This window comes from Daucus carota, chromosome 4, assembly GCF_001625215.2.
Source record: "Daucus carota subsp. sativus chromosome 4, DH1 v3.0, whole genome shotgun sequence".
In the NCBI taxonomy this organism is placed as follows: Eukaryota; Viridiplantae; Streptophyta; class Magnoliopsida; order Apiales; family Apiaceae; genus Daucus; species Daucus carota.
The window spans coordinates 43,197,355-43,210,703 of NC_030384.2; the positions used below are offsets into that span (position 1 = coordinate 43,197,355).

A 13,349-nucleotide genomic window follows, 5' to 3' on the forward strand; every position below is an offset into this window, starting at 1 on the left:
AAAATCTTTATAATTTTTCATTATATTTTTTACTAATTTCATTCCATTCAAGTGAATACAATCTTGTGTGTCCATCACATACAACAATTACTTTTTATATATGCGGAGGATTTTACTGGTAAAATTTTTGTGTGTGTGGGGTCATTATTATTAATGGGATCCGAGCGCATAACTGTTGGTAAGAAAATTCGTTTATAATTTAGTTTCTCCGTTAGAGTCCGATTTTCACCACTAAAGTTCAGTTATTTTATTAAAATAAATCCGTTTCAAATATATTTTTTGTTGTTGAATCATCAATTTCAGTTATTATGCACAGTATAAATGATTATTCATTTTATTGAAAGAAATAGATGAATATAAAATAAACTTAACTATACTCGACTAATGGGCTGCTACCAGGTTTAAGATTTTTGAAGCCCAAAGTCGGCCCACATCGGGATCTCACCTTTTAACTCTTCTTCGTAAAATAATAATATCCGAGACACCAAAATTGGGGACGGATAAATAGCGTTACTGGAGAGCTCTGTATATTCATTCTCTTGAGTTAGGGTTTATCCACGAGTGCTGGGGTTCAATTCTGAATGGCGAAACCAGTACGACGTCGTTCACCTTCAGGCTCGATTTCAGGCTCGTCTCGCTCACGTTCTCGTTCAATCTCCTCTCGCTCTAGCTCCCGCTCTCGTTCTCGCTCTAGATCCTTCACTTCCTCCTCGAGCCGCTCTCGAAGCCTCAGTTCTCGCAGTCCCTCTCCCAATCGTCGCGTGAAAAGGTCGTCTTACTACTCTCTTTTTTTCTAATTTCTTTTTAGTATATTTATCCAACTGCACTGCAAAATGTGATAATGTTTAGAGTTTTGTGTACATATAGTGTTCTGTTATTTGATGAGGCAATGTAGGTTGTTTTTGATGAAAATGTGGTTGTTTCGGTATATTGTAAAGTTTTGTTTTAATACATTGTAAAAACAGTAAGGAAGTGAATGAATGTGTTTAGTAAGACTTGGCATGGACTTCAAAATGATGCTAATGAACTATACTACGAAAAGACTTCTGCTGGGACCTTGGGTTTTTTTTTTTTGCACTAACTGAACCTGAATTCCGATGTGCGTAGGTTATGTTTTTAGCAACAGCTTAGAAAAGTCCAATGGTATGTTGTTGCTATATTATAGAACAAAAACTGAAATTTACCACTCCCATGGTGTTATCTATCTTGTGCTAAAATGGAACAATGATATAATTTGCGCTATATATAGATGGAGATATAATTGCTAAAGTGAAGAAGAGAGAGAAATGGGTAAAAAAAGATGCTTGAAAGTGTGGGGTACTTGGAAGTTGGTTAAATTTATATTCAAAAGTGGGATGTATTTGGAAGTTAGTTAAATTTAAAACCAATCATTACGGAGACATGGTGCTCCTTTAGCATCAAAAAAACTTTTTGGTGCTAAATTATTATAATAGTAGGTCCATCTTTATAGCACAACCATCATTAGACATGCTCAAGGTTATTACGGCGCCAAGTCGAGCCTCGGCGCCCAGATACCTTGGAATCGACTAGTCGACAAGTCGCCCGACTAGTCGTAAAAAGTCGACAAGTCATTCTTATACATATTTTTACTAGATTTAATATAGAAAATATAGTTGAACGCACATCAGTTTATAGTTTGAATCAAAAGTAAAGATAATAAGCAAGATTGAGATGTATACGACGTAGCAGATTGTTAGTTCACATATAAATTGAAGCCAGAAAGTAGTGATAGGAAAGAAATAATAATGTGAAGTTGAAATGATACAAAGATTAGGGATATACTTATATGTTGAATATGATACAAAGATAAAATAGCCTGAAGCGAAGGAAATAATAATGTGAAGTTGAAATGATACAAAAATTAGGGAGATACTGATATGTTGAAAATAAGTCGCCAGACTAAATAAGTCGTTGCGTGACTTTTTCTATAAAACGACTTGTCGACTAGTCGTCGACTTGATAACAATGGACATGCTCTTGCGGACTACATTACTTATTATCAGTATGCTCGATACATATCAGACATCTCCAATAGAGGATGCCAACTATTGACAAGTGATCGCAGTGGTCCCCTACTTTAATTGGAATAATGATATAAAATGCATGGCAGAAATATTGAAGTGGGTATAGTTATATATGCTTTAGTGCTTCTGGACAATTGTATGGTTTGTAACTGATTCGGGGTTCGGATTTGATATCTTTGGTTGGCAATTCTTAGGCAACCATACAACTCCAGTAGGTTGGCAACTTAGGGATTCATGCCACATAAGTATTGGCAACTTCTATAAACGATGCTATTGCAATCACTTTCGTTTGCCAATTTTGATTTAATATGTCATGAATCCTGAGAAGTAAAAGATGTAAATTTATCACGAATTTTGTGAGTAAGTTATTAATGTCATATATGTGTTGTAAATTTTGTTTTTCCAGTCCTGCTGAAGGAGCTAAAAGAGGCCGTTCCCCACAAGTGAAGAAAGCAACTCCACCACCACCACCCCCTAGGTTAATATCTTAAAAATCTTTGGTTCTTGTAATGAAGCTATGATGTTATTATATTTAACACGAAAACTTGATTTAGGTATGCCATTGAAATTGTTATTTCTTTTTGTTATATGGGCACAATGGCACATTATTGTTTAGTATGAACAATCATCGTTAAGGATTTAGGCATATAATTTGAAGCTCATCAAGTTTATTTGATTTCTCAACGATATATAACATTTGCCGGAATCAGGGTGAGGGAGCCATGAGGGAAACCATATTAAATTGCGTACTTTATTTGGTTGTGGTGGCTGGTTTTGGTACGAGCTAGGAAGCATGAGTGCTGGTGCGTGACACGGAGATACACGGGAATTCGGCAAAATCAAAAATATGGGGATACGGGTGCGGGGTGTGTGTGTGTTACACACACTCACCAATCATACAAGTATACCTGAGTGCAGAGATCTACAACTTATATAAACACACGAGCAGATATATATAAAACTCATACACACACACAAATATATTATTTTGACTAATTGACCTTTTTTAGTTGCGTAAATTAAAATTTTTTTTTCAAAAAAGTTGTTGGAAATTACGAAAATTGTCATTCTGATGTATCACCGCACTCCCATTTACGTATCCCCGTCTCTGACATCACCGATATGTCACATGGCGTATCCCGCTGCACCCCCACACTGCGAAATATCCCATATGCAGTTCTTCACCCAGGTGAAGTATCCCTGCCTTCTAGGGTACGAGGAACTGGGGGAGTGATTGTGAATTTCTAAAGTTCTATGCTGCAATTGTTTGTTACTTTGTTTAATGTTGGTTTTAGATATTTGTATGCATCTGCACAGACCTTCCATTGGCTTTATAATGATTCAAGTGGCAGCCAGATATACTAATAGACCTTAGGGGGTGCTTATTTGTTCAACAGATCTTGTATTAGTGTATTACATATTTATTTTGTATAATTTTGTCGATTCATTTTACTAGAGATTATGATTGTTCATAAAAGTTCCAAACTTTTATTTGCTTATTGATTCGTATTTAGATAGACATGATTGTTTGTAAAGTTCTGGCAGCCGTTCTTTCTCTATTCAGTTAATAGTTTGTAAATAATTAAATTCTATTTCAGGAAAGTTTCTCCCGTTCCCCAGTCACTTAAGCTTTGCATTCGCCAGCTCTCAAGGAACGTGAATGAAAATCATTTGAGAGAAATACTTGGTACGTGCTGATGTATTTTGTGTAATACACAAAATGATGGTACTGCAATATTAATAGATCATTTTTTTACCTACAAAAAGGAAGAAACAAAGAATGTATGAAACAAATGTATAAAGGAGGTTAAATAGCTTTTTGTACTTGAATATTAGTTTTGTATATACATCCTTTCTAACAGTTTGTATATTTTGTAGATGTGATAATTGATTTTGTCACACGTCAAATTTATTTCTGTATTTTAAACCTTAGAGTTTCACTTCTTTAACAACTAGTGGTTAGTAAGCTGATAAATGTGTGATATCAGCTAAATGCTATTTTTGATGTAATGTTTTCATATGTTAACTTTGCAGGTAATTTTGGTGAAGTTGTAAGTGTTAAACTGGAAATAGATCATAGAGTATGTTCACATCCTTCCTTACTAAGATAAATTTCTTTCCACTTCAGATCTGAATTTTAACCAATGTTGTTGTTGATGTTTATACTAGGCTAACCTTTCAAAAGGGTTTGGTTATGTGGAATTCAAGTCGAGAGCTGAAGCTGAAAAAGCCCAGGCATACATGGATGGAGTATGTGTTAATATGATATATAAATGCTAAACGGTAGCTTTATGGTTCAAATACTTGGTAATTGCCTGATTGGTGATTTTAATTGATTTAATGCAGGCTCAAATTGACGGTAATATTGTTCAAGCTAATTTCACAATACCTGCTCGGATAACACCTCCGAAGGCTGTTGCTGCTTCAAGAAGAGATGCTTCCAGGAATGATAATCTTACTGTTGACGCTGAAAAGGATGGACCAAAGCGGCAGAGAGAGTGTAAGTTCATCTCACTTTTATTAAATTTAGAAAAATCAAAATGGGCATTTACTTGATGTCTGGTTACTAATGCCTAATGTTATGCTTCCAGTATCCCCACGTCGTAAAGTTTCACCTTCGCGAAGGAGATCACCTGTGGCCCGAAGAAGATCCCCAAGAAGAGATATGGATTCATCTCCAAGGCGGCGTGATTCTCCCATTCGTCGCCGCATGAATTCCCCTTATCGTCATGGTAATTCACCACCGCCTAGGAGAAAGCCCGCATCTCCATTTAGAGGTCGCTCACCATCCTCTCCGGCAAGGAGGTAACCTAGATTGTCGCCCATGTGGATTATACATGCTATCTATCTCCCTGGTTTATCAGCATCACCAGGATGCCAACTACTTGACATGATATGATTGTATAACTAATTGATTTTTAACAGGGCCTCTCCGTCAAGAATTCGTGGTAGACGTTCTCCTCCACCCCAAAGGCGACAGTAAGAGCTCTCAATCAGTGATGTTGTAACTACAGTAATTATGCTGTACCAGATAGCTATTTTTTTATAGGATTAATGAATTTTACAGTTGCCTGACAAGTAGCAATTTTGTATTATACATACCAATTATATGGATATGTGAACAGTTTCAGAAATAGATCATATGCATATTTGTTTTCGATAACCAAGTCATAGAATAATATTACCTTCAGTCTTTGTATATTTGTCACACTGCACACTCTTCCTCTGTTCTCCTAATACCAACTTCCTTTTCAGTTCCCCTAGACGAGCTCGCAGCCCCCCGAGGAGATCTCCTGTTCCTCGTAGACGTACCCGTTCTCCAATGCGAAGACCTATTCGTTCACGTTCTAGATCAAACTCCCCACGGAGGTAACACTCATAAGTGTTTAAGTCACCATTTAAAGTTCACTAGGGTACATGTTTTTTATTTTTATTTTCAAATAAATCAAACATAATTAATAAACATAATCCTGTAACATGTTATGTAACTTTTTTGTTGAGAAATTGACTAGTCAACAAATGTAATAAGCTGGGTCTTACCTGCTTACTTTGATTGAACTGAAGGTCTTTGGATGCTCATTATTTATGATCTGCTTTTCCTCTTTGTGTTATGTACTACTTGTTATTGACAGAGGTCGAGCTCCACCTGGAAGACGTGGAAGATCATCATCTAGTTCTAGATCTCCTAGCCCACGCAAGGTCTGCCATCTGTGTTAATTCTCTATAGTTATTACAAATCTCCCTTTTCAGTATCTAATAGCAGCTTTTGCTACAGGTTGTTCGGAAGATTTCAAGGAGTCGTAGTCCTAGAAGGTATTTCGTTTTTTACATGCCAAAGTTGAATTTCCATCGTCAACTCTTTTTCTCTTTCGTCTCTTACAAGTGAAGAATTTTCCCTTGCTCTATTTTCTCTCAAACATTTCATATATAAAGAGTGTTTGAGTGTTTGTTTGCTTGGGCTTGGGTATTGAATATCCCTGATTTAGGTTTCAGTAAAATTTAGTAGTTATAGGAAGTCATGTAGAACTCAATTCTGTGATTTATAGTCTGCCTCTGCCCTGTGAAATCATGTATCCTATCATTTTCAACCAACAGTATACTGTTGTTAACTAAACTGGTTGATCTGGTTACCCGTGTGTGATCCCTCTCTATCTGCTAGTATAATACAATCGTAGGCTGTGCAGGTCCAAAAGGACCAAAACTCCGCATATTGCATCCTGGGCTAAGCAAGTCCAATATTCTGCATACAGCAGCTAGGCTACAGAAGTCACGATTTTACTATAATCACTAAGCCTTTTCATGGCATTAGCAGCTGAGTTGGTATTATTGCTGTTGATAATTAATACTCTGTTGTGTGCTTAATTCATGTTTTTTGTTTAGGAGAGGAAGAAGCAGTAGCAACAGCGGTAGCAGCAGTTCACCACCTCCAAAGCCTTGACAGCAGAAGCTTTTTTGCAGAGCATGTAGGGGTTGCTATTGACCTGGCTTTATTATCTGAACTTTTATAATATAGCAGCCCATTGCAATGGGCTTGTTGGATGTATTAGCAGGCTGAAATTTCATTGTGATCTTCACCTCTTTTTATGTTTGACCTGCAAAATCAATTTGATAAGGCTGTGCCTGTGCCATATTATATATATGTAGCTGGTTTTCGTTTTGCCTGCCGGCACTTCTGCTTATTTAAGTAAATTATTTGTAAAAGCCACCTTCCGAATTTTGGGTAAATTCAGCAACTGTTTGTTCATGAGAAAAAAAAAGTGACCCGACTGTTTACTATTGATATTTTGGGCAGTATAAATTTCTCCTTGCTCCTTTACGAAAGGGTTTGGGTCCTAATAAACTATTGATAAAGTTAAGAGGTTTTATTTGATTTTTTATGTGAATACTATTTTTGATGTTTTCCTTTGACTGCTTGTGTCTGTTTGATCACAGCATTTTGATGTTTTTAGCAGCAGATCTCTGCAGAAAATGTGGAGGATTACACCCAATTAAAGCAGCAGTTCACTGCGGCAGGAATGGTGGGGAATATACAGTGTTAAGTGATTTACCACAAAACATACAGTGGGAGTGACCAAACAAAAACTTTTATTTATAACAATTTAGGACAACTAATTTCATTCTGAAAGATGCAAATGTAAGTCCTGTAATAGTCTAGTATTCTTCTCATCAGAAACAGCAATCCAAGACGCAACAGCAACACAAAGCAGCAGCACTGCAGGGAAAAGCAAAAATATGAATGAATAATATTTGTGGTAGACTACAAATGATAAAAGTATATATAAGGAATCAGAAGAACTACCATCCCTTCCAGAAGTCATCGCCTCTGCTCTGAGTTTCAGTTGCACGAGGAACTTGTAATTTAGCATCATCCTGGTGATCTTTTGTCGGGTATCCAGCAGGCGGTGGTGGTGCCATCGCTGGAGTATGTTTCTCGTCAATTGATAGCGGAAGAGGATCTGCAACTTGCCATCACAAGAGAAAACAAATAGACGTGAATACATAAACAGATATGACTCGAATGCCAAGCTGTTTAAATGAAATGCAAATAATGGCCAAAATAGAGGAACAAGTCAGTACCAGGAATTTCGTGTTCGTTGAAGTGATTCATTACTAAAAAAACGACACAGAAAGATCTAAAATGCGGAAGATTAAAGGAGAGTTGTTTCAAAGGGGTAGTAGAGCAGCTCTGCTTAAATAGCTTGACAGGTTCTTAATATATTAGAGGGGTCGGTCACAACACGCATTGAAAGATCCATTCACAACATTACTTAATGGTACTGTTAACATATATTACTGACACAACCAAAGATTTACAATTGTCTTGACCCGAAGATTGCAAACAGACAGAGACTCGATTATCTTGTCAAATTCTTGCTAAAAAAATATGGGCAAGACCATTTCTTACAGCATTTCCCGCAAACATTACAACAAGACAAAAATATAAAGGCAAACAACGGTTTTTTTCAAAGGGATTACTGTCTTTAGTGTGTGTATATAAATAATCGTCCCTGCCTCGTCACCAACAGGACCCCGTGAGGAATTAAGATGAAGTATGCAAATATATGTGAGGTCAGGCACATCAGCAGAGAGTCGGGAAGCAAAAAAGTGGATATTATTACATGATTAATACTACAAGTATACACCAACATGCCTCATTGAAGTGAAAAAATTGTTCTCTAGGTTACAAACTAACACCACAATCTATATAGACTACTCACATACAACAATACAACAAGAGGACGAGTAACTATATGGAAGCAAATATGTAGAAAACAACAATGGATCTTGCTCCCCTAACCTTCCCTACTTTCGACTTAGCTATCAAAAAAGTTTGAACCACCCCTTGAGAGAAGTTCTTGACCAGCATCCTTCCCCATTGCAATCATATCATCATACGAATATGGGCCTTTTCTTGAAGTTTCAAGTACTGAATGGAAATTTAAAAAAAAATCAATATTAAAGAAGTGACATGGAAAGGTTTTAGCAAGGGTATGTTATTCTGAAAATATGGAGGCAAGTATTAAGTGTCATACCACGGGTTCCATCTGGGGAGGCCACCAAACCTTTAAATACACAATTTCCATCTTCGTCCTTGGAAGCGTATCCAGCAATGGGGGTCCGACAAGACCCATCCAGAGTTAGCAGGAAAGCCCTTTCACAAGCTACTGCTAATCTAGTTTCCTCATGATTCAAGGAGGCCAAATAAGTAGCCTGAATTAACACAACAATCACACCAGAATGAGGACCTCAACAGACTGTCGTGGGGCACAGCACAAAAACAATGTATAAACATTAGGCATACCATCGTGTCATCATTACTCCGGCATGCAATTCCAATGGCCCCCTGGGCCACAGCTGGAAGCATCTCGTCAATAGAAAGAATGGCGGACACATTATCAGTCATGCCTAGACGTTTCAGTCCTGCTAATGCCAGTAATGTTGCTTGCACAACACCGTCATTCAACTTTTTCAATCTCGTCTGGACATTGCCCCGAAAGTTATCTAGGACCTTCCAAATTTTCAATATACATGCAGAAAGTAGTCAGCATTCAGAGATCCACAAATCATGAGCTTAAAATGGCGAAGACGTAACATAACAGATTTAAACACACGTGGCTTGTGAAGTACAGCATATGGTAACAACATGGCAGCTCAACAAGATCATTGCAAATTATTACTAACTTGACCAAAATAGGGCTATATATAGTGAGGAGCTAGATAAACTTGCATTAAATATTTTAAAACTATTATTTACATGTCAAGTTCCTGGCAGCGTATGCTTCGAAAAATCCTAAGTCTTGCTACCTAGTTCACTATAACAATATACAGCTCAACTCTGCGAAACCAATTCTGCACACAAATCGACATTATATACAATAAGATGTATACTATGAAGTTTCAAGTTGATTTTCAAAATGGATTAACTATAACTTAATTGATAAATTATACTTGTTATCTCCTTCCCTTCAAATAAGATAAAGATCATTTAACCACATAAAATTGATCTGGGCAACAATACATCATAAGCTACAGTAACAAAATACTCACGTTCAATGATGGATATCTATGCAGTATTTGTGACTTTCTTCTTAATGAAGCTGTACCGATGGTACTTCCAGCCGGAAGTTCTGCTAAAGACGCTGCGGATAAGGATATGAATGCGTCTCTAACATCCTCACGTTCCATATTACATGGTAAGATTGTCTTTTCAGGCAGATATGTTGGAACATCTTTCATCGAGTGCACAGCAATGTCAATCTCTGAATTTAGCAATGCCTCGTCTATCTCTTTGGTAAACAATCCTTTACCACCAATGTCCGCTAGAGGTTGAGTTAAAATTTTATCACCTGTAGTTTTGATCACTACAATCTGAATAGCACCATCTTCTGCCAATTCTGCATGTTTTGCCATGAGTTTTTCTCGAGTCTCATAGGCCTGTGCAAGGGCAAGTGGGCTGCCACATGCAAAGATAAATATATAAGTGAACTCTGATATGAGATGGCCCAAAAATGTTTCCGCTTTAAATGTCTTAGTTACATAAACTGACATGAGGGTCCAGCAGGATACATGTAGACAAAAAGTAATTTACTTGAATTCTTCCAATACAATGGAATATTCGACATTCCTGACCTTATCCAAGTATTAATCATTCATTGCAACATAGTTTAGCCAGTGTTTGCATTGTGAAATTCAGATGCAGATGCAGAATGATGGATTTAGGAACCCAGTGCCATGTGTGAGGAACTGATCATCTTTGAAGTTAAGCATATTCATTATATGTTCTACAGGGTTTATTTATGTCATTTATCTTCTTTCTAGTGATTGTAAATTATTGTTTGCATGTAATTACAAAGACTCTAAAATTTACAGACACTTTGTAGAAAAATTTACAACATTGTGGAATGCAAACAAATTTAGGTGATGATCATCTTATTTATCTATTTAATCACATTCATTTTGTCACTGCTCACAAACACCCTTTAAATATAAAGGGTGGACAACCAAATAAGGTTCAGCAAAAGCATGGAATCTATAGCATTGAAAACCAATTTGATTAAATTTCTGGTTAAGCAGCTCTATGACAATAGTCAATATGACCATAAACATGTCAACTCAATACTTGTTAAGTGCATTATTGTTCTATCATAGGAAACACACACTTAAAGTAAAGCAAAGTTTTTTGCTTCACTTCCGCCAGACCCCCATCTTAGACAACACAAAGCAGTAACAAAGCACAAATGCAAGAACATTGTAAATATTTTGAGAGACAAGAGATGTCAATTGGAGAATAACATATAGAAAAAGATACAAAGTAATATCATATAGGCATACACGTGATAGGGTCAGCCAAATATCTATGAACTTCTGCAACTATAACTGCTTAGTTTAGCATATATTGTGATGTTTCCACACAAAAAACTATCATATTATATCTGACCGTATATTACAGCTAAGACATTAGACTTGAGGTTTGTCATAAAAGGAAAAGTATAATTGTCGATATGTCATCATATCACTATAATATGTCTATCCATTTAACAAAGTATTTGCTTTCAAACTCAAACATATTGAATTCCCACAGCGACTGCACTAGATAATTCAATTTAACATACACAAAAAACATTAATTGCCAGACGCATTTAAGATCACCGATGGTACATTAACTAGTCAGAGATTCGTGAGTTCATCTGTGCTTAGGTAGGGTGACACATGAGGTCAATTTCTGTAAGTTCTATGCGAACATAAAAGCCTGAAAGTTTTTAGTTCCCAACTTCGTATGAGATAAACTATTAGGTTAAAGGTTTAAGATACTTACTCGTACTTACGCCCCAATTTCATATAATTACCCCAACCCCCGATTATAGGGGTTTTACCGTTAGAAAGACTAGTGCACCATTTTTGGATACTTTTGCACCAATTTCGTATACTTTTGCTTTTAATCCTATTATATGAGCAAAGTCCTTAAGTTCTAGTTATAATATGAACTGATCCATATGTTTGTTGGAGAAGTAATAAATGAAATGAGACTTGCAAAAATATAATGCAAGCTGTAAAACACAAATGAATTTGTAGGTTGCAAAACTGAATGTTATGCACATGTAACTTACAAGGCTTTCTTACATAAAGTACTCTTCTACCTTTGTTCAAGATACCAAAAATTGGCAAGTACTTTGCATATATTTCACAGTATCTTCTTTAGAGCTATATTATGTTCTGTGTGAGAGAGCATTGTATAATTGATTCTTTACATGGAATTTGGTTCTGCCAGAAATTGACCTCCAATTCATTGTATTTTACAGGACAAACTTGAGCTATATTTGGGCACCCCACAAATAAAGGACTAATCTGTTTCGAGGAACCGTCCACATGATATGAACCCCCATTTGGTTTATTTAAATGTATTCTTGTCAACAATAATTCTAATCATTCTTTTTAAACTTTTATACTGTCAATGAAAAACTAGAATGCTTGTGTAGGTAGTTTCCAATATTATACATTGGCAAAACAAAAACAAAGAACTATCAATTCTATATCTGCCATGAATCTCAAGTTCAATGTATTCCAAATGTTTCGGGAGCAGGCCTTTACCACTAAATCATACATATCACATTCCCACGACAACAAAAGTTTTTGACTTGATCATATTCACAGACAGTTAGTTTACGACTAGTCAAACACGAGAATTCCCAATTCACAGCCAAAAATCTCAATCTAGAAGCAATAGCACACAACTCAGCACTAAATTCACAACAAAAAACTACAGGTCAACAAATGATTATAAAATTCCATACAAAAGAAGCAAGTAAACATAAGTACCTCCCTCTTGTGCCAATTCTAACAAGAGCCACTTTCGTTTCTGGGTTTTGCTCAACAGCTACTGAAGACGAAGCCCTTGTTGTCACATTGCGTGTACAAGCCTTGAAGCTGCTTCTCGGCATACACAACACCAGAGCCGATGACATTGACCCATTACTGAATTTGCTACTCAAGGTGCTTCTGGCGGCGGCGGATGGAAAGTTGGCTTGATTTAAAGATACCACCGTTTCCATTTTCAAGAACGATAAAGAATTATACAGAGAGGTAGAGATATCAGGGAGAGAGATGCAGAGAGATAGAGATTCGAGATAACAGAAAAGATTGGGTTTGTTTTTCTTTTTCTTTTTGGGTTTTTTTTTTATATATTTGGTTTGGACTATTTTATTCGGCCCATCAACTTATCCTCCAGCTCACCCGGTTTGCGATGCCATATCAGCGCAAAAAGGACCAAAAGATGAGGTTGGGGACCCACTCCTTATCAGCCCAACAAGACTAATTATAACACAATTACACAATTATTATCATTATTACTCCCTCCGTCTCAATTTATAGGTCCACTTTGGAAAAAAAAATTGTCCCAAAATACTTGTCCCTCTCCTTTTTCAATACAAATTTATATACATATTAATTGTGACTTTTTTGAAACTCAACATTATTCTCACTTCTCAATGCACTAAATCCCTATATTTATTGTGATTTTTTTGAAACTCAACTATATTCTCACTTTTCAATGCACTAATTAATGATACATGAGATAAGATTCTATCTAACCAACTTTTTTCTTAATATGCGTGTTTATTCCAAAATGGACCTATAAATTGAGACGGAGGGAGTATTATATACTCCTATGTTACTTAGCTCCTAATTCTAAACCAACCAAAATGGCTTTTTCTTTTTGGTACTGCATCTCTTAATACCCACTCCTTGTATCTGCCATTATTTGGACATCATGTTCTTAGATCCAGTTATCTGCAATTATGAGTTCAT

General features: G+C 36.3%; 2 protein-coding genes across 3 annotated transcripts; one reads left to right on the forward strand and one right to left on the reverse strand.

Annotated features, from left to right (window-relative positions):
- Positions 1 to 474: 474 nt before the first annotated feature.
- LOC108215522 (serine/arginine-rich splicing factor SR45) lies at positions 475 to 6,706 on the forward strand. 2 transcript variants are annotated; one of them, XM_017387999.2, is made up of 12 exons: positions 475 to 769; positions 2,452 to 2,523; positions 3,644 to 3,732; positions 4,080 to 4,126; positions 4,215 to 4,295; positions 4,392 to 4,545; positions 4,637 to 4,850; positions 4,971 to 5,024; positions 5,301 to 5,414; positions 5,678 to 5,744; positions 5,821 to 5,858; positions 6,426 to 6,706. In XM_017387999.2, exons 1-12 carry the CDS (start codon positions 582 to 584, stop codon positions 6,481 to 6,483), a joined length of 1,176 nt encoding a protein of 391 aa, XP_017243488.1. In that variant the 5' UTR covers positions 475 to 581; the 3' UTR covers positions 6,484 to 6,706. The 2 variants fall into 2 exon arrangements, with proteins under 2 accessions (XP_017243488.1, XP_063947347.1); XM_064091277.1 differs by lacking the exon at positions 2,452 to 2,523.
- Positions 6,707 to 8,138: 1,432 nt separating this feature from the next.
- LOC108219287 (porphobilinogen deaminase, chloroplastic) lies at positions 8,139 to 12,710 on the reverse strand. Its single transcript, XM_017392651.2, has 5 exons — positions 12,363 to 12,710; positions 9,594 to 9,999; positions 8,848 to 9,054; positions 8,579 to 8,756; positions 8,139 to 8,472 (listed from the first exon to the last, which is right to left on the reverse strand). The coding sequence occupies exons 1-5, from the start codon at positions 12,593 to 12,595 to the stop codon at positions 8,360 to 8,362; spliced, it is 1,137 nt and encodes a 378-aa protein (XP_017248140.1). The 5' UTR covers positions 12,596 to 12,710; the 3' UTR covers positions 8,139 to 8,359.
- Between the last annotated feature and the right edge of the window lie 639 nt (positions 12,711 to 13,349).